Below are 23495 nucleotides of genomic sequence, written 5' to 3' on the forward strand. Positions count from 1 at the left end.
AAGAAAAAAAAAAAAATACCTTTTATTTTCAAATATGGCCTTAAGCCACAGAGGTATGGCTGAATTTAATATTACGGTCATTTCTTCTGTAAGAAGGGCTGTTAAATGCAAAGAAACATCTGACTCATTACTAATAAGCACGTCTAGGACAATTAGAGCACACAGACAACAGGCATATAGCTAACAGATATAATCCTTCTTAATATATTGTTGGTGCAAGGTTAGAGTTAATGTATTGAAATAAATGCAGCCTGGTATGTACCAAAACAAATCATGCAAGAAATTTATTTATTTATTTTTAAAGTGCCATTTACAAAGGTAAAGGGTTAAGAAGAAATTAATTTCATATTGAGAATGTCTCATTTTTTACACCACACTTTGGGGGCAACAATACTACAAGTTAAAAGTAAGTTTAGCATAAGTAGCAACTGGAAATTTTTTAATCTGGTGTTATTCAGGTCTAACAGTTTGTTGCCAGTGTTAAAACGTATCGTTCAAATGACTATGACTTCTCAGTGCTTCCTGCTCCAGAACAGCAATTTATTTGTTTCATGCTGTGCAGTTAATGGAGCTTATAGCAAGTATGAACACAATCTTTTTATGCAGATACTTTTTATACAGTATGTCAGTAACAGAAACAGGAATAGTCACTGTTATATTGTAGATAAGAAACTAAAGGAATGACTTGATGCTCTTTCATTATTATCTTCCTAATGGGTGTGTCTGCATTAGTGCTGAGGAAGCCTTCAGCACTACAGAAGAGAACAGCTCCCAACTACCACAGTCTGTTCGGCTGACTACACACTTGTGCCTCTTTCACATCAGGACTGCTCATGCTACATAAAACCAGAGTATTAGTAGGCATAACACTCATTGGTGGCAATTAAAAACTGCAGCAAGATAATAATGAAAGCAAAAACAGATGGATTTGTTAAGCTTGGTAGGCATAACTATTACTTTTTGAAACATTTAGAACAGATCAGAGAATACATTTATACATTTTTCCTATTTTGTGATAAATACTATATATACTTTCTTAAAAATATTTTATTGTCAAATTAACTTTTGGAAAAAGTTATAAAATGAGTATTACAGAGACACTCGTTAAAAAATATCAGAGGTGTGTGTACGTATTTATTTCTAGGAATTTTTCTGCTAACTAAAACAGCCATGCCACAACTCAGACTTTCAATCAAGCACAGAATGGTGTTTGTATTTATTATAAAAGCTCTAAAGCAGCATATACTACTTACAGATAATTCATTTTATAAATCATACCATACAAATGGAAATTAAGCTGAATTTTGCATGTTGAATTGGATAAGGCAATTAAGTATTGTTCTTTTCCTTAGCATATCTGGAAATGAAAGTTTACACATAATTTAAACATGTCAATAAATACTAATATGGCTTATTAAGACAGAGAAAATGGGCAGATTAAGGAATAACATTTCCTAAGAGAAACTCCACTCTAAAGAATGAGCCATGTAGATAGCTAACCTATTAACTAAATAGCCTTAATGATCAGAAAAATGAAAAACTTATCCAGTCTAAAAAAATTCCAAACTGGTAAAAAAACTTCTGAAATCAAAAAAGGCAATATTCTATTAAGTAAAGTGTATTTGAGAAGTAATCAAATTATACTGGAAATACAAGAATACATACTTTGAGGTAAGCCCTTTGTTATTACTATTCTTTGTGTATAAAACTTTGCCACTTGATTAAAATGTCTTCTTCAAAAACTGAAAAAAATACATTCAAGTATCAACTTCTACCTGAATAATAACCTCTAAATCTATTCTTAACCTTAACATCTAAAACTTTAACATTTTTTTTCAAGCTTGAAAATTGGTTTCTAGTTACATTTCTAGTCTGCATTACTGACTTTTAGCTTAACTGTACTCCATGCTCCAACACAGCCTACCAGGCAGCAATTTGGTAGCAATTATATTATGATTGTTATTACTTAGCTGTAAGCACCAAAAGATAAGATTATTGTCCTTCATTTAAAGTCTTGGCAGACTGTGGACATTACATGCCTGTACAAAATTCGAATAACATTTACATTTTAGTCACTAGGTAGCATCAGAACACTGTCTGTAATAAGTAATTCCAAATAATTAATTATTAACAATATTAATATATTGTTAAACTATTAAAATATTTCTACTTTCACATTATCCTTATTTTCTCTCCATCCGATAGTGGAACTGTGCAAAACTAATTTGATTTTCTACAACAGTTTGCAATTTGTCAAACTATGCTGTAGTAAAGCTAAGTTGTATAGATTAAGTTACACAAACCAAGGAGAGGCAACTTGACAGGAATTTATAGACTTTATTGTAATTTTACATGCAGTACATCTTTTAAGACTTTTAGACTGCATTTTCTATTTACAGTACAAATATTGGTATAATGGTTAATGGATGTTGAGATGTTTTGCCAGGGTAGATTTTTAATTGCATTTTCATCTTAAATAAAATGTTTGGACTTATATCTCTCAGAGAGGGAATGTTTAAGTGTCTTAGAATCAGAAATTTGCAGTTACAAAGTAACATTCATGTGTTGTCTATCTCTATAACACTGCAGATTGGTTGCTTTCACACAGGAAGTACAGCGAGTTTTCTGCTGCTGTAAACATAAGGCTGCTCAATAAATAAATAAGATTATAAAATTAACGTTTTTACATAAGAGGGCTACTTTACTGAAAACACACCACAGATACTTGAAGCATCTATTGAGGTATGAGCACACATCAGATTCATCTGGTTGCCGGTGTAGCTTTTTAAAAAAAAAAAAAAAAGATAAATGAACATTAAATGTACTAGGCCCAAGCAACTTGAATTTGGACAACACAATCCAGCAGTTATTTGTTCTTTCTTGATACTTCCTGCATGAATTCTAAATCGATACAACATTCTGAAATTCTGGACAAACAAAATGTGCAACAGTCATGAAAAAAAATGGACGTCAATGGCAGATTTAAAGAATTTTAAAATATTCTATAAAATGTTGGCTCTGTAATTATCTGCAAAATTTTCTGTTGACCTTTAATACTTTATGAAGTGAAAAATTTGCAGCATTAGCAGTATTTGATTAGCAATCACTGGGCTATGTGCAATGGAACTTATTATGTCTGAAACCTTTTAAATGATATCTAATCCCAGAAAAAGTATTCAACTGTGGAAAAAAAGTACTTCCTTCTATTAAAGCTCTTTTCATTATGCTCTGTTATATAAATATTAATAGATTATTAAAGGTTAGTCACTGAGGTCTAATTTTGTTTTAGGACCATATAATTTATTGTATAACTTTTTCCAAGCATGACATTGTTGAGGACTGAGATGCCCATAAAATGAAAACAATTCATAATATAGAAATATGAAAGGGGGTGCTGTTAAAAATATAAAAATTTGTTCCTAAAATTAAAAAACCTGTCCAAGATAATTTTTACTATAATAATTAATAATATCATCAAAAATAGAATCTACTTTCCATGTGTTGTGGTTATTTTAAGAATTAGTAACACTTTCTGTAAAAAAAAAAAAAAAAGCTTTAGCGAATGAAGCTGCCATAGAAGCAGTCTGTTACAGGTAGTTTTCATATCAGTCATTACCATGTTAATAGTCACAAGGAAAAGGCACAATCACAGTAAGTACTAAATTGAAAATGTGTTTTTTAAAGTAGTCTGGAAAGGCAATTAAGGAATTGGAACATGACATAGCATGTCCCAATGATGATGCTAGGTTCACTTAGAGTATGGGATAAGAAAGCCCTTTAATACAGATATCACTTTCTTAATATTTCATTTGCTTTCTGTGCCTAAGGGCACATTTTATCAAACAATGCATACATATTTTATGTATATATCTTACATTTAACTGAAATTCATAAAAAAATACAAAAAGCTAATGTATGACTCCAGTAAAAAGTAATGTGGAGGGTTATTTTTTCTTAATAAATAAAAAAACAGCCCAACTGCACTGATGAGGTTCCAATTATAATCAAAAGTATGAACCTGTCACAATTTGCAGTTGTGTATTAAACAATATCTTTCACAAACTGTATAAGTAAATTGTATGTAATGAAATGTGTCTATACTGTATTCTGTACATTTTAAAGCGTTTCAACAACTGTCAAATGAAACAAAGTTCTTAATGTTATGTATTAACAATTATGATACCGGACTTAAGATTGTGTCAAGATAGAAAGGAGCCCTCAATGAAAGACAAACTGTGATTAAATAAATAGTGGCAAAACCTATTTATTAAATCTGGGAATAACTTAGTTTTGCCCTACATATGTTCCTTTAAAAAACATAAAATTATGACATCCCACCATCACTTCATCTCAATTAAGTCTTTCTAAGTAAGCCTTCAAACTTTCTTCTCACTTTGTTTCAAGTACTCCCTCCTCTACTTGCTTTACTACCAATGGAACAAATTTCAGGACAACCTTATCGTTAACTGAATGTCCACGTTTTTCATTTTCTAAGAGAAAAAGGTTACAGCCGCTTGGGTCCTCAACAAATGAGGTGATCTGCCAGATCACCCTCGGGGAATCACGCCACATGGCCGTAGTGCCATAACTGACGGTCCCTCACAATGCAGGTAATGTGCCTCATTTGGGACTCTGTGAGCAACCACTCATTTCGACACAAAGTTAAACCAGCGGTACCCAAGGATTCTCCAAAGAGACACAGTACCAAAGGAGTCCATTCTTTGTCTTAGGTCACTGGATATCATCCATATCTTGCAATCATATAGCAAAACAGGAAGCACCAGGACACTAAAGACTTGGGTCTTCATACTTCTGCAGACATACCGGGGACACCACACACCCCTTCCAGTGACCTCATGACCCACATACTCTCCCAATACATCTACTGACTTCATATGAAGAGTCACCGGAGCCATGAATGTTGCTGCCAAGGTAAGTAAGCGCCACAAGGTTGACATTCTCTGTGCAGACAGACACACCAACCCTGTTATGAATTTCTGATGGTAAATTACAGGGTCAGTGAAATAGTGAATCATTATAATCTGTAAATAATGCAACTGTGAGATTGGTAAATTATTAATTAGTTGTTTATTTACCCTGTGCATAACAGCTTACACACCACTGGGGTTCTTCACTCATACCTAGACAACCTTTGTTTTCTCTGTTTGCATTTTACACTTTTATGGTTAGGAAGATAATTTAACTTACCTGTTTTGGCGTAGGTCAAAGCAGCTAGGAAGACATCAGAAAGCAGAAACAATTTGCAAATTCTGAACTGAAGTTGCAGATGCAAGTTTACTTGCCCGTGTGTGTGAGCAGCTTGTGACAGCGAGTTTCTACCCACACATACAATGTTTTGGTGTTTCATTAACTTGTATTGGGGATCTGTTTGCTATCAGTAGCAGCTATCAAAGGTAAAAAAACAGGAAAATATGCAAAAATACAAAAAAGTTGGTGTAACCACTATTAGGGTAAGACTGAAACAGTAAACTAATTCATAGATGAAGTCATATATAATGTTCTCTTTTTTAAGACAGACAAGTTTGCAGATTCACCTATGCTTTACAATGGGAGATTCTAAAATTTCAAAACTTTGTACAGTGTAATCTGGCTTAGATATATCAATGAAAATGAATCCATCTCAAGAAATTTCTTTGAAGACTAAATGTGATAAATTACAGCCAAAAAACACCAGGCGCACACCAAGAGATTCATTGTTTCATTCGGACAGACAGACAGATATGGCTATTGCAGTAGTTGCTTTTTGCATTACATGCAAATGCTCCTAAAAACATGTTGAGAATTTATAAAGCTCCCAAAATGGGTGTTTTGTAAACTATTTAAATAAGCTTTCTAAAAGAACCAAAGTGTAATAATTACACAAAGCAATGAATATCAATAGGTATTTCTACCCTATACTTCAGATTTGGTGATGTGTATTGCAGTAAAATACTCCATTCTCCAATTGTGCACGGTAATAATATGAGAACACTCAGAAGTTCTTTCCTGCCAATAAAATGTAAAAACTTACATATAAAAAACCTGAAAAGATAGCCTGCAATCATAGTCAAGAGTAACAAGGTACTGAACCTATATGAAGGGAAAGAGAATACAGTAGTGCCTCGTACTTCGATTCTAACTTTGAACATTCCTGAGTTCAAATGCTTAATTAGAGAGAGAAATTTGATTAGAAGTTTGAAAGAGAGTTCTACGTTTGAACTACGCATGCAGTGAAAAAAAATGCAGCAACAGATGGCGTTTATACAGCAAGCATATATATCTGTTGTGTGTCTAAATTGTCCCTTGCTCTCACTGTGAAAGCATCTCTTGTGTTATGCTCATGTGCTTTCGGTACTTTTTTTGCTTTATTTTTGGTGCGTTTGGTTATATGTACTGTATATAACTCCTATCTATTAACTATGGCATCCAAGAAGAGTGTGGAAAAAACAAACTATAAGAGGAAGGTTATAGTACCAATGATTGAGGTGAAAAAGGAGCTTATCATGAAAGACATACATGGGACCCATTTGCCACAAGAAAACAGAATAGAAAGGATTAAAATCATATGACCATTGTGAGATTAAAGGAAGAGGATTGTATGATGATTTACAAGGTAAGGAACAGAGAGTAGAGAAAGACTTCCTTTTTGGAGGAAAAGGAGTAAAACAGAAAAAAAGTTTTTGAGGAAAGAAGGTCAGATAAAGAAATATCAAAAGGCCCAGAGCACTAATCCGAGTTGCATGTAAATTATGGCCTGGAATGTTAAAAGGCCCAAACTGTTAAAACAGTTCACCAAGAAGGCTTACTGTCTGGTGCCACAATAGAGGAAACTTGCATGGCTAGCTAGTCACAAATCAAGAGGGCAGGGCTAGGAAATAGAAGTTGTTTTTTTAAAAAAAAAAACAACAACTTAACAAGAATATCTATCAAGTCATCAATTTTCACACTCCAACTTAATCAAACTAAAACATTCTAGTATTCTATGATTAAGCAAAATTTATCAATGATCTTAGGATAAAAGGACATGAAGTTTTAAAATGAATAAATAAATACAGTGGACTAATTTCCTTCATAATGTAAATGAATGTGTCTAAAAATATTCAAATAACATCTAAAGGAGGCACTAAAATTATCAGAACATCAGTATTGATTGAGGTAGTTATTTAAAATGTGAATGCTGTTGTAAAACACTCATAAAGGGGTCTTTACTAAGAAAAAGTTACAAAATGAAAGACAATATGGGACAATTATGCCAATGCATCTCCATTCATTCATGCCCTTTTAGACCTTTTTCTTATTTAAACATTTTCTCAGTCCTCCTAGCATTTTAATAAAGGACAGTTTGTGGTGTCCTCCGTCTCCCATTCAGTCTGTCCCTAAGGCCTCAGAAAGTGTAGCTGCTGTGGAAAACATCCTGCATTGTAACTGTTCCAAAGATGGCAGGTGCCTCTTTACCTAACGACTACACACCAGTGGCACTTACGTCTCCCGTCATGAAGACCTCTGAGAGGCTGGTCCTGGACTATGAGTCTTCTTATGGTAGACCACCTGAAATGACTGCAGTTTACCTACTGGACAAAGACTGGAGTGGAGGATGCAATTATCTGTTTTACAAGGCTTATTCTTCCCTAACAAAGCTGTCAGTAAAGTGAGAATTATGTTTTTTTGATTTATCTAGTTCCTTCAATATCTCCCAGTCATTACTGTTAGGGGGTAAACTCAGACATATGCAGGTGGATGAGCCTATGGTGTCCTGATGGACCATCTGCTGGGGAGACCACAATTTGTGAGATTCATGGACTGTTTTTCTGATATTGATATGGGCAACACTGGAGCACCACAAGGAACAGTCCTGTCTCATTGTGTCTTCACTCTGTACATCTCAGACTATCAATACAACATGCTGCAGAGGATTTTGCATATATGGGGTGTAATGATGAAGGGGATGAGACAGAGTACAGGAGACGGGTTAGGAACTTTGCTTCTTGGTGCAAAGAGAATTGCCTGCAGCTTAACATCAGCAAAACCAAGGAACTGGTTATTGACTTTTGCCGCACCAAACAGCCTGTATGCCTGGTCACTATTCAAGGAGTGGATATAGAGGTGGTCCACTCCTACAAGTACTTGGGTGTCCACATTAATGACAGGTTGGACTGGTCTCGAAAACAGAGGAACTATATAAGAAAGAGCAGACTGCGCTGCATTCCTTTTATATGGATAGTGACATCCTTCATATCTTTGACAACTCTTGTGATGGCCAGTGCGATTTTCTACACTGTAGTGTGCTGGACTGGTAGCATCACTTCAACAGAGGTCCACCGAAACAACAACTTAGTTAAATGGGCAAGCTCAGTTATAGGACACACTCTGAACCCCCTGAAAGTAGCAGCAAAGGAAACAGTTAAAACTGAGTGCCAGTCTGAACAAGGATGCATATCCTCAGACACATAACACCAAGGACTTCCAGCAAACAAATTATTCATCAGAAGTGTGTCAAGAAACACGACTGGATTCTTTTATACCAACTGCAATATGCCTGCCTAATGCTTTACTGTGGCTGGTACAGCCAAGTTAGAAGTTTTCTTTCTTTTAAATTTTCTTGCTTTTTAGTCATTCTGGTTTGTGTTCAGACATAAGTGTGTGTGTGTATTTATTGATTTACTTATTTAACTAATTATTTATTTAAACAGATTCTGTAAAAAGCCAAATTCACCCCAGAGACAAATAAAGTTCAACCTATTTTTTAAGCACAAATTTTCTCTTTGCCAGCCTGCTCTTGGACTTATCAATTTTCTTTCACAGGTTTATTATAAGTACCAGGGAGGCAGCATTACAAGATGGTGCCACTTACTATTGTGTAAACATTGATAATTGTTTTTCTAGAAAATAACAGACACGTAGTAGTCATAAATAACACTGCGATTGATTTTTGTTTTTGTGTTATGGTTTTAAGGGAAAGAGTACAGAGCCACTTTAAAAATCAAGTCCACTTGCAGTTACATGACAGCACATACCTATACCCAGTACTCACAAAATACTAAAAATATGCAATCAAGTAGACATTTTTTAGTATATATTTTGAATACTGTATATCAAGGAAAACCACATCATTTCAGTCTTAAGCAAGTTACTATATTTTTAAGATTTTTGATATGAACTACCAATGTACATGTATTTTTGAAGCTCAATGCAAAGTTTGAGCTTGGAGAATGTGCCATTTCTTGCTCATCCTTAATGTAGTTGCACATTATATTTTAAACACTGAAACAGTAATTTACACCCATTGTCAATGGGTCAAATTCGGGAACATGAAAAAAGCAGTAACTGCTTTACAAACCTAATCAAAGTAACCTTTCTAAATACGTACCAGACCATTTTTCATGAGGGGTGCCTTCTTTGTTTATTTAGCATGTTATTATAACAGCCCTATGTACTTAATAGTAAGCACACTTTACTTTTTTAATCAAAAATGGTAAACAGCAATGATAAAAATTGTGTTGGTGTCATTATGTAAATGACTATGCTTATAGGTTCAACTAGTGTATCATTCAGCATAACAAATCAGCTGGCAAAGGAAGAATATTACGTCAACTAGAAGCAGAAAAAGATATTTAACCTATACAGAAATGCTTCAGAGAAACAAGGGGTCGTGGATCACAGTAATTAGGTTAAATACTGTGAGTGAGTCGGGAGTTTTCATTACTGATGATGGGTGATCTATTCTGGTCTCAGTACATAATTTTCATTTCTTTATGCCCTGCAAAATCATGTTGGACAATAAAAGCAAAATAAAGAAAGGAAAGAAATCTTAAATGAAAAACCACCATCCAGATTAAACACAATCTGAAAAAGTTAAAAATTACAGCCATTTTATAAATGTTATGTAGAAATAAAAACTGTATGACATAAGAGTCAAGCAGCCTCATTGGAAATCACTAGTTTAAGAGAGGATTCTCACAATAAAATGCTTTTTATCAAATAAAGATAGTTTGTTTGCATTTCAAGCAGAAGTGGCACATAAGAGACTTCATGCTAAGAGATGCAATTCAACTATACAATGAAAATTGGCTCTTGATCAAATTTATTATGCATGTAATCTTGTGAAGAGGGTGAGCCATCATTAACCTAGAACAGAACAAAAATAAGCCATTAGTGCTTATTAAGACGATCCACTTAAGCGGTTTACTTCACTCACATTCGGTAGCTAATTCAGTTTCAGCCGGTATCAAAAATGCTGTAGTTGCTCCTGATAGATATTTTTTACACATATATACATAATATATGTATATATACACAGTACAGGCCAAAGGTTTGGACACACCTCCTCATTCAATGCGTTTTCTTTATTTTCATGACCATTTACAACACTCCATCACTCTCCTTCTTGGTCAAATAGCCCTTACACAGCCTGGAGGTGTGTTTGGGGTCATTGACCTGTTGAAAAATAAATGATCGTCCAATTAACCTGACTTCTGCACAACACAACTGCTGGTCCCAACCCCATTGATAAAGCAACAAATTCAACTAAATAACCTTGAATAGGCACACCTGTGAAGTGAAAACCATTTCAGGTGACTACCTGTTGAGGCTCATCGAGAGAATGCCAAGAGTGTGCAAAGCAGTAATCTGAGCAAAGAGGGGCTATTTTGAAGAAACTAGAATATAAAACATGTTTTCAGTTATTTCACCTTTTTTTGTTAAGTACATAACTCCACATGTGTTCATTCATAGTTTTGATGCCTTCAGTGAGAATCTACTAATGTAAATGGTCATGAAAATAAAGAAAACACATTGAATGAGGAGGTGTGTCCAAACTTTTGGCCTGTACTGTATATATATATATATATATATATATATATATATATATATATATATATATATATATATATATATAATACACACATACATACATACATACACACACAAATAGAGGTGTTATGCATCAATAATGCTAAATAAATAACAGAACAGGTAGAGTAATAAGATTTAGTGTTCATGAATAAGCTATGCACTACATCACAACAAACATATTGCCTTTAACCAACAGATTAAATTTTAATATTATACATGGGTAAAAAAAATGTAATTAAATTTTCTTATACATCAAAATAATTACAATTGAATTGTTCAGTGTAGATGTGGTTATTCATAAAGCAATGATATACTCCTTGCAAAATAAAGGCTTACTATTGAGACAAATAATATAGAAGAAGAAATTGAACAGCACATTGGCAACATATTATATATATATTCTCCATGTATAAACAGTAGTTATCCTTTAAAATAGTAAGTATTTTGCTGCATTTAAGCGAGTGTGAAGTACCTCTACACCATGTGCATTAGTTCTTTAGTATGTGTGATAAATGTTGTTCTTCAAAAAGGTAACAGGGCAGAGATGTCTTTTTTTATTTAAACTGTCCGACTTACTCAGAGATTATCTATTTGTCATTTTTATGCATGGCACTCTAGGTATAACAGCAATGTTAGCAGGGATAAGTAATGGCAACAAGCACTAGTTTAATGGTGAAGACTTTTGAAAAAGCTCACCTTACCCTATTTCAAATCAACAGCTTGCTGGTTCTTTCAGCACAAATGGCAGTTTAACAGCCTGCAGCAATCACTTGTCTGCAGCATCATTCTCATACTAACTCATCACTGAAAAAATAGGATTACATTGACAACTCCAGGAATTACAATATGTCACTAGGAATTTCTACAGCATGGTATTGGTAATTGTTGAGCTTTACTGTAATGTGAACTAGCACCTGAATTAAGTAATTTTCCTGTTTAGATATACTGTAAAGGAAAAAATGAACAACTGCAAAACTGAAGTGTGAATTGTGATTACTGTAATAGTCTTGAATACAGCATCATGTGTAAGAGAACTGTAACCTCATTTAAGTTAGAAAAAAATATATATACTGTGATGTAGACACCTTAGATCTTAGGAACAAAAACTGATGGCTTTGTACTTTTTACTTTCATCCTGTTAAACATTACACCATATCAAAGTGGTTTGGATTATTTTCTTTCAGACTCCCCATTGGTTGGCAATTAACACTGCTCAGTTTTCTGGTATTCTGACTGAATCTGCTAGGGGTTTCTATTTTATAACAAAGACTATCATGGTCCTGTCTTGCTCACTTGGAAAGAGGCTGAATTTCCATGTCATTCTAGTTGATTGTACTAAATAAAATGTATTATTATTATACAGAAAAATGATTTCATAAATTCATCTGTGAAAGCCTGTCTTATTTGTTTGCCTTTTGCAAGTGTCCCATCAGACAACCCAATATATGTTAGGAAAAGAAATGTTGACTTACACTTAACCTGCTATTCTCATGGTGCTTTTCAGAAGGGTTTTAATTTAACTAGATAGCCACAATCTATTATTAACCAAGTAAATAACCACTGCTTACATCATCTGCCACCTGCATCTGTTAGTGATCATGGCAACTTGTGAACAGCAAAATGTCAGGTATTTGCTCAGAATAATTTGCAATAACAAAATTATGTACAACTATCAAACATACTCTTAATTAAGATTTGGATCCATCAAACTAAAAATATTTGTTTAAATACAGTATGTGGGTTAAAACATTTGTGGTTAAACATGTTACTGTAGGAGGAACATTGAGCTCAAAAAGACCATTAACATGCTGTACATATGAATAAAGTTTAACACACTTGTTTGATCATAGTAGGGGTCCTAAACCAAAACCAAAAGATTCACGCTTTGATTCTCAGTACTGGTAAAAGGTTCCATGTTAATTAGCTGTTAGAGTCTCATTTTAAGAACTTGACTGATTTTAACTTTTTCTTTGGTTTGCGAAGTTTTGTTGCAAACCAGGCCATGTTTACTGTCATGAAGGGCTCAGCACAGTCCTTGTAAACCATGAAAAGTGTTCATAACTTACTCATTTTCTCTTCTGACACCCATGTAGTTGTGAAAAAGCAGCTCTCCGGTACTTCTTAAAACATATCCTTCATCAAAGCATTTTGTCTCTCCTTTTTCAAGTAGCACTGACCATTCATATGATCAGTCAGGAGGGGTTTTGTTACACTGTGATTTGGCACCAAGCCTCGGGTTGACTAGTATTAAGTAAATTGTGCTCTACTTTACGATCGACACTCTGTCAGTTCTTAACTTTGTACATTCTTTCTAGTCACTCAAATGTCATATATTTTTATCTATTTTATTTCGCTTTGACATCTGCTGAATAAACAACACATTGCCCCATTTTATATAAAAGATAGAGGCAGTGTCATTATGTTTTCTAAAGCTGGGCAGCTGCCAGTGACAGATAACACAGAGCAACAACAATTGCTTAAATAATGACTGTGTTTAATGTGCTTGACTAATCATAAGATATTAAATTAAGGTTCATTGTATGCACATTCCCCACAAACTCCTCTGTTCACTAGATGCAGAAAGATCTGTAACAAGATGTGTGCTTCTTTGCTTACACTTGGACTGGATCACTTTCTGTTAAGAGAGATTCTGAAATTTACATTTGTATGAAATAAATTATTAGCTTCCAAGTGCCACCTTCCCCAGACTTTGGAGTTACAGAAATTATAAACCCATGTGTCACAAAGCTCCCTCATCCAGATAACTAGTGACTTCTAGAGTTACACAATGCCGATTAGTGATTTTTGAAGCTTATAATTAGATATTGCATATTAAATTTGTATTAAAGTATCAGGAAATCAAATATGAATGTTACAGTCCTGTAATGCAGTGTCTTTGACATTATGCCGCCACAAACACTCACAAAAGAAGTTTTAAGGATATAAAATATAACAAATAACCTATGCAGAAGGGTTTTCAAAATTAAAGCTCTAAGTAGTCAAAGCAAGTATCCTGAGATAAAAATTGGCAGATAATTGGGTCATGGTGGGTGCCAGGCAAGCTCTACAAGTGGCCTGCTTAACAAAGTCACATAGCCATGGAAATTTTTTTATAAACTGCCATTTTCATGCTAAAATATAGGCATATGTACAATAATGCAAAATATTATGTAGCACCTTAATTTGTGGATGACACACAATCAAAGTTACATATTAGGTTTGGTCTACAGAATGTGCGATACATATTGTTTTTTCTTAATTATTTGATGCAGCAACAAGCATACCCTGTATTATGCATATATCTGCTGAAAGAAATGATGCAATCTAAACTTAAGTCAAAATTCACCTCATTTCTACATTACTATGAATTAAGTGCCATTTCTTGATACTGCATGTTTGTTCTATTCATAAAACTTAGGATATTGCATATTCTATACAGAACTGAATAGAATAACATGAGGCCAGATCTTTACAGAGAATTATTTAACATTATATACAAAAGCACCTTGGAATAAATTCTTTCCCATAATAAATAAGATGATCAATTGCAGTGGCTTTCATTTGTTTATTTATTCATTACTTCTTTAGGTAAAATAATCTTAATTTTCACATCTCTGAATATTGCAAAAAAAAGTTAAAGATCTTACTAAGCAATAAGCAATCAAACAGACAGAAAACATTCAATGTACGCAGCAGAAAAATGAAATACTGTTGTGAATGCTGGAACCACAGCCCCCTCACCATCCTTTGTTGAGTCTCTGGAGACTTTCATTTGAAACATCCCCTTCATCAGCCCCTCCCTTTCCTGGTTTCTGTGCTTTTTTTAAAGTCATTCACATCTCCTAAGCAACACTGTCTTAAGGGAGCATACATTACTCCTGCCTTCCATTTTATGAAAGATGTTTCCTTATTGATGTTTTGTTATAATATTTAACTTATATTTTTACAGTAATAATAAGCTTCTTTATATTGGTATTTCTTCCAAATTTGTTCTGAAACTTTCTCGAGAAATTTAAATTCACCACTTTTAGGTAAGGGAGATTAATAAATTAGAGAAAGGGAAGAAATAAAGGAGCATTTTGTCAGCTGAAAAGATTAAAAAAAAAACAGTTAAATGTATGTGGATGGATAAAATTAATGACCTTTCGAAAAAAAAGAAACTAATGAACTTTGATGCCATTTAGTTCTGCCAAACTGAAACCAAGATTTATGAACTGCTCTATCAGTACTTTTCTGCAAATGCGAAGTCAGTTGGTTCAGCTTTTTTCTTATTTTGTTAAAGCATCAAGTCTGCTCCCCTTTTCCTCCTTCATTTTAATCTTATAAATTTATGTACTCCGGCTTAGACTTTGCCCATAAACTTAGGATACAGTTTTAAAAAAGGTTTAAATTTTATATTGGCCAAATGCTATTTTCTCCACCTTTGTGAAGGACCTTATGGCATTAAAAGAGAACAAGAAAGTCACATTTTTAACAAGAGTAATAGCTAAGGTAAAAATGCAGAATTTATATTTGGAATTATCAGAAAAAAACAAGAATTCAGGAGAGCTAAACATTTCAGGTATGAGAAGCACTTCTGTGAGCTGGCTCTACAAACAAAGCATTGTATTGCACTTCTGCAAAGAAAACTAGATCACCTGCCTATCACAATGTGCAATATCTATGCTGTGTACAGGAAAATTAAGTGTAGACATATAGCTCTAACCACAAGTCTGCACTGAGACAGAAGCAATTGGAGCAAAGGTTTTGCCATGTGGCACATTTAATTAAATACTTTTACAATTGAGCTAAGAGGTACTAATTGCCACAAGCTGGTAGTGTAGGAGGTAATTAACCCAAATTAACTGATCAAATGCTCTCCTCCATTAACAAGTATGCACTTAACTAGTGGAGAAAAACGGTACGAACATGAGAGAAGAGACCAAGCATATATATAGTAAGTGACTACAAAAAGGCAGCTTTTTATTATGAAGATGAGATGGGTCAGTTCAGAAAACCCAAAATAATAAAAATGCAGCTAAATTACTTAATTGACTTAGAAGGAAGATGGTGTAACTTTTACTATTATTATAATTGTCTATGTTGCTATAGGTTTTATTTGAAAAATATGGTAGCGTGAGAAAAAAAAATCATAAAAGTTGCTTGTCGTAAGTAAAATTGTAATAATCACTACATGAATCTGAAAGAAGACTACTGCATAATCGTGTAATCTCCCTCAGCCAATCATTATTGTACATGTCATTTTAATATTTCATTTATTAATGTTAATAATATATTTGATTGAATACTTTTTATATTATACAAGTGGAAGAAAGAGACAATCTGATGTGAATGATAAATTGAAGCTGATGTTGTATATTGGAGTGAAAGCCATTGAAGAAAATTGTGACTGGACAAAACATCTTCCAAAACAAAAGAAGATAATATCAATATTCCAAATCTGTATATGCCCTGTGGTCTATGGCCGGCTTGTCATCCCGGCCAGTGCCCCCAGGCTGCCAGATAGAGCTCTTCCTGCAGCATGGAGGTGCCCCAGATACCAGCATGGAATCATGGACGATGGAGTTTTCCTTTACAGCCCCACTGGATACCACAGGGGCCAACAGAGGATGCTGCAGGGAGGCCCAGAGAGTCGTTTGTGCCCTATAATCCGGAAGTGCGTCTTAGTCACAGCGACAGGGGAGATCACGTACTTCCGGGATGAAGAAGAGGACTTTTTATCTGACCTGGAAGTGATAAGGAGTCACATGGACTGAAGGATGGGAAACACTTCCGGTTCAGGGACTATAAAAGACTGGGAAAAACACTGTGCACTGTACAGTTCAAATAAAATAATAATTTGGACCCTTATCTGGTGTCTGACGTATTGTCCGAGGGTTCAAGAGGACGATAGCGCCCTCTATCTGTCACAGCCCACAGAATTCAGGACCGATATAGGAAAGTCTGCTTTTTTATTGTTTGTTACCAGTTCGCTCTGATAACTGGTAAAGACAGTCACTGAAAAGCAAATGGCAGACATGTCTATAAAATTACAAACAAAATCACCATACTAACTTACCTACTGAATGTCCTTGTACAACGTATTTGCATTAGCTTCCTCCAAGGCTTATGGTTCCTTTTCATACGATAGTCCAAATATATGCTATTAGATTCTAAACATATCCTATGCATTTGTCTTCAGATAAACTAAATAAGGAAATTTCCTAGCTTGTGCCCATTGCTGTCAATATACACATGCCAGCTCCCCATAACCCCAACAGGAAAATGCATATTTAAAATGAACTAATAGACTTATGTATAAAATGAATTATTTCCTTTTCTTTTAACTCCATAGCATATATCATCTTATGTCAGATACTTGTTATTTTGTCCAGTAACCAGTTTCAAAAACACTGCAGCACTTTATCTGAATTTATATTAAAGGACAACAAGGACAATGGAATAATTCATTCATCCAAAAAGCTTGAGTAGTTAATTTAAAACATTTACTTCATGTATTCTGTAAAGACAAAAATTAAAAACACACACCACTTCTGTAAATATATTTGAACCTACTAACACAACATTACTTATCTTTAAACATAAAAAACAATTTCTATAAAAATAACACAGTAACATTGTACAGTTCTGTCACAAGCAAAATCTGTATTCAGACATGTATTCTGTTACTGCTGTAACACACCGTCTTCTTAACATGCAAGATGCATTTAACACACCTGACAAAGGCTCATTAGCTAAAGCTCTGCATTTCAAACTTTTACTTTTTACAGTGGATTTAAATTTTTATTTATTATTCACTCCCTATGTTTAAATGGATGTTTATGCAGAACTTGTCTATATTCCAAAAATGTCTACTTATAAACAAGAACAGTTCTGAAGGTTTTCTTGTTACACATAAAATCCCACTGTGGTGGGCTGGTGCCCTGCCCGGGATTTGTTCCTGCCTTGAGCCCTGTGGTGGCTGAAATTGGCTCCAGCAGACCCCCAGTGACCCTGTGTTAGGATATAGAGGGTTGGATAATGACTGACTGACATAAAATCCCAATTTCTCAATGAAAGAGTTCAAAAGGTACACTAAGAAATACTCTGCACTGCATGGCTGTAACCAACGGAAAAGATAAACATCATTTACTAGTAGATTCTGCACACTAATTATCAGATGATTCATAAATAAAGATAAAAAGTACCAGTTGTCACTGGTAGATCTCTAAAGAAATTACACATGATCTGATCCTAATTCTTTTCTTTCCAAGAGTTTCAGGAAGGAACAGCTGCAATGAATGCAGGAAGTACAGACCATATGTAAAGAACACAGAAATTAATATGTTTTCTCAATGGACTTTCTGCTTTGCAGACGCTGAAGCATTTTCCGACAATACAAGGGACAAATGCAGGTCATGATATCCTTGGAAAGAATGAGAAATTACTTCCTCTGCTTGAGTTCGAAAGGAAAGACTCAGGCGTGCTTAAGAATGGCCTCTGTGACTAGGATAATGATAACACAAAGTGTCAAATTACAGGGGTGGTTTTATATGGTGCCTCCTGTAAGGGAACTCTCATCGGAGGGGAGTAACCCACAAATCAATAGTATGCTGCGTGACAACCAGTGCATCTCTGTAAATCATGCTGAAATGACTCTTTCATTACTTTTCTCCTTTATAAAGCACACAGTATTGAGTAGTAAAAACCTAGATAGAAAATACAACATTAAATAACTGTTATAGGTTGCAATGATGCCTATTAAGTATTGGTGAAATTATATACAAAAGCAAAGCATGTACCATTCTAACAAAGTTATGTAATGTCTTCCTAAATGTTTCCTATGATAGGGTCATACTGTATAGAAATGAATATGATTTTCTTTAAGCCTCTTACAGATATAAGAGTAAAGAACAATAAAGTGTAATGTTCTTATAAAATGTTGAAAATTTTCTGTATAATCACTCTCTGAACATTTTTCAGTTGGTGTCCCTGTATAATTGCCAACACCCTAAAAATGCTTTCCATTAGATTTTGGCAGCAAGGATTCACCTTCATTCAATCACAAGAGCATTTTTGAGGTCAAGCACTGATGTTGGGTGATAAACCCTGGCTCATCATCATTCCAAATCTTCCCAAATGTTTGACTGGGCTGAGATCAAGGCTCTGTGTAGACTAATCAGGTTCTTTCACACCAACCTTTGCAAACCATTTTGGCATTAACCTCAATTTAAACAGAGTCAATGTCATATTGAAACAGGAAAAATCCTTCCTCAGACTGTTGCCAAACCATACAATCCCTTAGAATGTCACTGAATGCTGCTGGATTAAGATTTCCTTTCACTGGAGTTAAGAGGCCTAGTTCAAACCATGAAAAACACAGGCCCAGATTATTATTATTCCCCGTCTACCAAACCTTTACTTTGGACTATGTATTCAGGTTGGCACCATTACCTTGGCAGATGGTGAACTGTGATTCATCATTCTAGAGAACATGTTTCTACTGTTCCAGAGTCCAATGATGGTGCGCTTTACACTACTCCAGACAATGCTTGGCAACACACAAAGTGATCTTAGGCTCAAGTGTGGCTGCTTGGCCACAGAAACTCAGTTCATAAAGCTCCTGTCAAAGTTTCCTTCAGAAGCAGTTTGGGACTCAGGAAAGAGATCTGCAACCAATGACAGATGATTTTATGTGCTACATGCTTCAACACTTGGAATATGCGAGTTTGTGTGACCTAACACTTCAAAGCTAAGCTGTTGATACCCCTAGACATTTCCACTTCACAATACCACCACCACATATAGTTGATCACAGCAACACTAGCAGGGCAGAAATTTGATAAACTGACTTTGTAGAAATGTGGCATCCTATGACCGTGCAACGATGCAAATCACAGAGCCATTCTGCTGTTGATGCTTAGCAATGGATGTGGATGAAAACAGTCAAATCCGCTAATTTAATGGGCTGTCTACTTTCCTTACTTTTGGCCAACTTGTAAACCACACACATATTGGGTTTTTAAAGTGACCCAGTAAATATCCTGTATTTGCACAGAACCATTTTTCTGTTTGTGCAGGGTAATGAAAAATGTTGATGTATTACTGTTGAATGAATATTAAGAGAGTAAAAATATATTGTGTTTTTTTGGAAAGGTTATTCACACACTACTTATTTTCACAGTAGCTCTGTACAGTATGTGCAGAAAAGAAACATGCCCTTTGTAGAAAATTATTCAAATTAACATCAAATCAAAATCAGCGGAGATAGAAATTCACAAACAAATAAACAAACAAACACATAAATAATCAAGCTTTAAATATAATATTCCTGACAAAATTTTTGAACTCCAACTGTAAACATATTTAAGTATAAAAGATTTTCAATATCAGTACAATACTTTGTGATAAAAGCCACTTCAAGTGTTTAGGGGTGAGCTTGAGTAAAAAGCAGGGTCACTGTACTTGGAGTACTGTCCTAAGAAGATTATTATAGCAAGGTGGTTATATCAAAAAAAAATAGAAAAAGAAAATGCACATGGCAAGATAGCACCATTCTTATATAGATGAAGTATTTAAATTATGTTATATAAAAAAGCAAGTCTTAAAACAAACATTTAATAAACAAGCATGAACTGAAGGAAATAAACTGGACAAATCTAATCAATCAATCTACAAACCTCCTTAATCCAATTTGGGGTCGGGGCAAACAAGAAACAGTTCAGGAAAATCTGTACTTGTCTACTGTAATTAATTTGAATATGCCCTATGAGAAAATCAATACATTTACTGTATACTTTAAAAATAAAAAACAAAATCCCACTTTAAGAATGGCCTTATCACCACTGGCTATTAAAACGCTTTTTGCACAACACTAATACAATACTGGTAGAGGCACAACTCTGATTAGCAGATGCAGAACTCAAGTGACTATTAATTCTGGGACCACCTATTATAATCATGGTGATCAGATATAAAATGACATGGAAGGAAGAAAATTTATTTAAAAAAAGGAGTAATCTGTTCCCAGTGTTGACATTAATTGGCTATGGAGTGGAATTGCTAGGGAATTTCATGATTGGCCAATGCATACCTGCTAGAGTGAAAAGTCATTCAACAGTGTAGGACACTCAGAAGGCTAATACAAGTCTGCACACAAAAAAGACATGTATAGAATGTTGAGATTTATAAAAAGGGCAAAAATAGTCTCTACATGCTGCCTAAACAAAGTAGTAAATATGACATTCAACTATTATGTCTAGTCTCATTTAACAATAAAGGCAGATACTCACAGACAAGTAACTTGATCATCTGAACGTAATCTGAATGAAACAGAGGAATGTAATACCTAATAAGCAATTAGCTACCAAACTTGAATGATTTTTCCAAGTTCTTAAATGTGTGTACTAGAGACTTTTAAAGGTATTCAATGGCTAAATATATATAATGTGAAGAATGTGCCAGGGTGCAAATTTTAAAAAGACAAACCACACCAAAATACCATTCAAAAAACAATAATTAAAGCTCATCTTGTTACTTTACTGTCACAATAAAGCAAAGCCTTTAACAGAATGTTTTCTTTAATTGGATGTGGAATTATTTTTTTTGTTGTTAACTTAAAGATTAAATCTACACATGTCTCAGTAATACATAGACTAGATGTTTACAAGATCCACTGAAGATTAAATTAGTACTGATATAAATGAAAACAACATATGATGTATTTATTGTAGAAGGTTTGTATTCTAAGTGTAATAGTATAAAAATCTTAAGTCTTTTTTTCATTTCATTTCTTAGGTTCTTTTAGTCTCTTGGCTTAATGCTTAATGCCCACATTATCGAACACCAGAGTACCAAATGTCCTTGCCTCTGTGCTGTGGTGTAGAATATAAAGTAATGACGCGGCTTTTTAAGCTTGGCATTAGTTCAGAAAAGTACTATCCACTAATTGGAAAAAAAAAATACATGACAGCTAGATACAAGTGACCTTAAATGCATATTACAAAATGACAGGACAAAGGGTTAGTCTATTGACAATAACACCCATAAAGGCAAGGAAAGCATCATGAGTGCCCTGTTCATTCATACATGATTTGGCAAAGATATAATATTTCAACTAAAACATCTTCCTTCTTGGTTAATCCCTATAGGGCTGCAGATACTCTATAAAAGTGCCCCATTCATTCATTAATTGTATAATACTTGTAGATTCTCCTACCTGTAATAATATCTAGTCTGACTGTGGCCCTGTCTTTTCCATGTTGATTGAAAGCTTCACATATGTACTCCCCATGATGTGATGCCGTTACTTTTCTGATCTGAATTTCAGAAGCCATCTTACTGTAGAAAACAAGCACAATATAAAAATGCATTCATTATTTTTGAAAGACAAAAGGGACAGTGATATCAAAACCCTCTGTTTTACAGAGTAGCATACAAGCTCATCTTTCTCCAAATCCATGTTTTGTACTGTACAAAAACTGATTAGAGTTTTATTTTCAACTTGCACTTTTTAAACCTGATAATACTATACTTGTGAGGTTATTTAAGTTTAATCTTTACCCATGAATGTTTTAATAGTGAGATATAAAATGTTGTTAAAAATAGTGCTCACGTAAAATGTGAAGTAAAATATTTCTTAACACAGAAGAATTACAATTAAATTGAAGCAAACCTTTAAAATCGACATGTGATTGTAACACCTAGATATGTAAACTAATGTAAAGAAGTGAAAGGGAAATGTTCAAACGCTTCAGATTCAAATAGCTTGAAGATGTTTTTGGTATAGCCTAGGTGAGGGTACGTTAGTGATTTTTCCTTATTTTCTGCTAATAAAATTCAAAAAGGTTTTGATTTTAAAAAAATTATGATTTTTTAATATGAGATCCTATAGAATTCAGCCATTATATGGTAATTAAAGCACTTTATATTGAAGAGTTCAAATTATACATATAAAGCACACATTATTAGTGTACAGGGATGTTTTTTATTGATATCCATACTATAGAATTTAACAGATCTTGAGTTTACTGCACAAATAAATGTTTCATGACTCAAGTGCAAGTCCAGATACAATCAGAATTAGTCACAGGGCAGCCTTCTTAAGTACATCATAGGACAGTTAAAAGAAAGAAAAGTTTACTACTGTTTGCACAAACTGAGGGCAGGGATACAAAGTTTTGGGAAAGAGAGAGAAGGGGAGTATTGTCTGGCAGCACTGCATCAATGGCTCACTGAGAAAGCCAAACAGGAAATGTTTAGCTGCAAGTGGCAAATGCTATTAGGAAAATGCTTGTACAGTATACTTACTTTTGTCTTTCCTTGATCTTCATATTTCTAACCTTTTCATCCAATTGTTTTCCATCTTTGTACCAAGCAAATTTTGGCTTTCCCACACTGGCTTCACATTTCAAAACAGCCTTCCTTCCTTCTACTATTTTTACATTTTTGATTTTCTTTAACTTCGGGGGCACTATTGGACAAGGACAAAATAGAAAAAAAGAACATGCAAACAGTTGAGTCAATTTCTGTGAATTACCACCAGCTGTATTCACGTTTCAGATACTGAAGAACATCAGTTCATTTTCACTAGAGCCCAGTCTTGAATGTTAAACACAACCCATACTAAATTTTAACATGTCAGTTAAGGAGTAGAGTATAATGAA

The 23495-nt window shown here is 34.2% G+C and overlaps 1 protein-coding gene across 1 annotated transcript in view; it reads right to left on the reverse strand.

Moving 5' to 3' along the window:
• Window positions 1-23495, reverse strand: part of nrg1 (neuregulin 1) — a 172680-nt gene that overhangs the window by 104130 nt on the left and 45055 nt on the right. The window contains exons 2-3 of the mRNA XM_039758776.1: window positions 23140-23302; window positions 22049-22170 (exon numbers count right to left, since the gene is read on the reverse strand). Coding sequence (XP_039614710.1) covers window positions 22049-22170; window positions 23140-23302 — 285 coding nt within the window. The remainder of the gene's footprint in view (window positions 1-22048; window positions 22171-23139; window positions 23303-23495) is intronic.

The sequence above is a fragment of the Polypterus senegalus genome, chromosome 7 (genome assembly GCF_016835505.1).
Source record: "Polypterus senegalus isolate Bchr_013 chromosome 7, ASM1683550v1, whole genome shotgun sequence".
Taxonomy (NCBI): Eukaryota; Metazoa; Chordata; class Cladistia; order Polypteriformes; family Polypteridae; genus Polypterus; species Polypterus senegalus.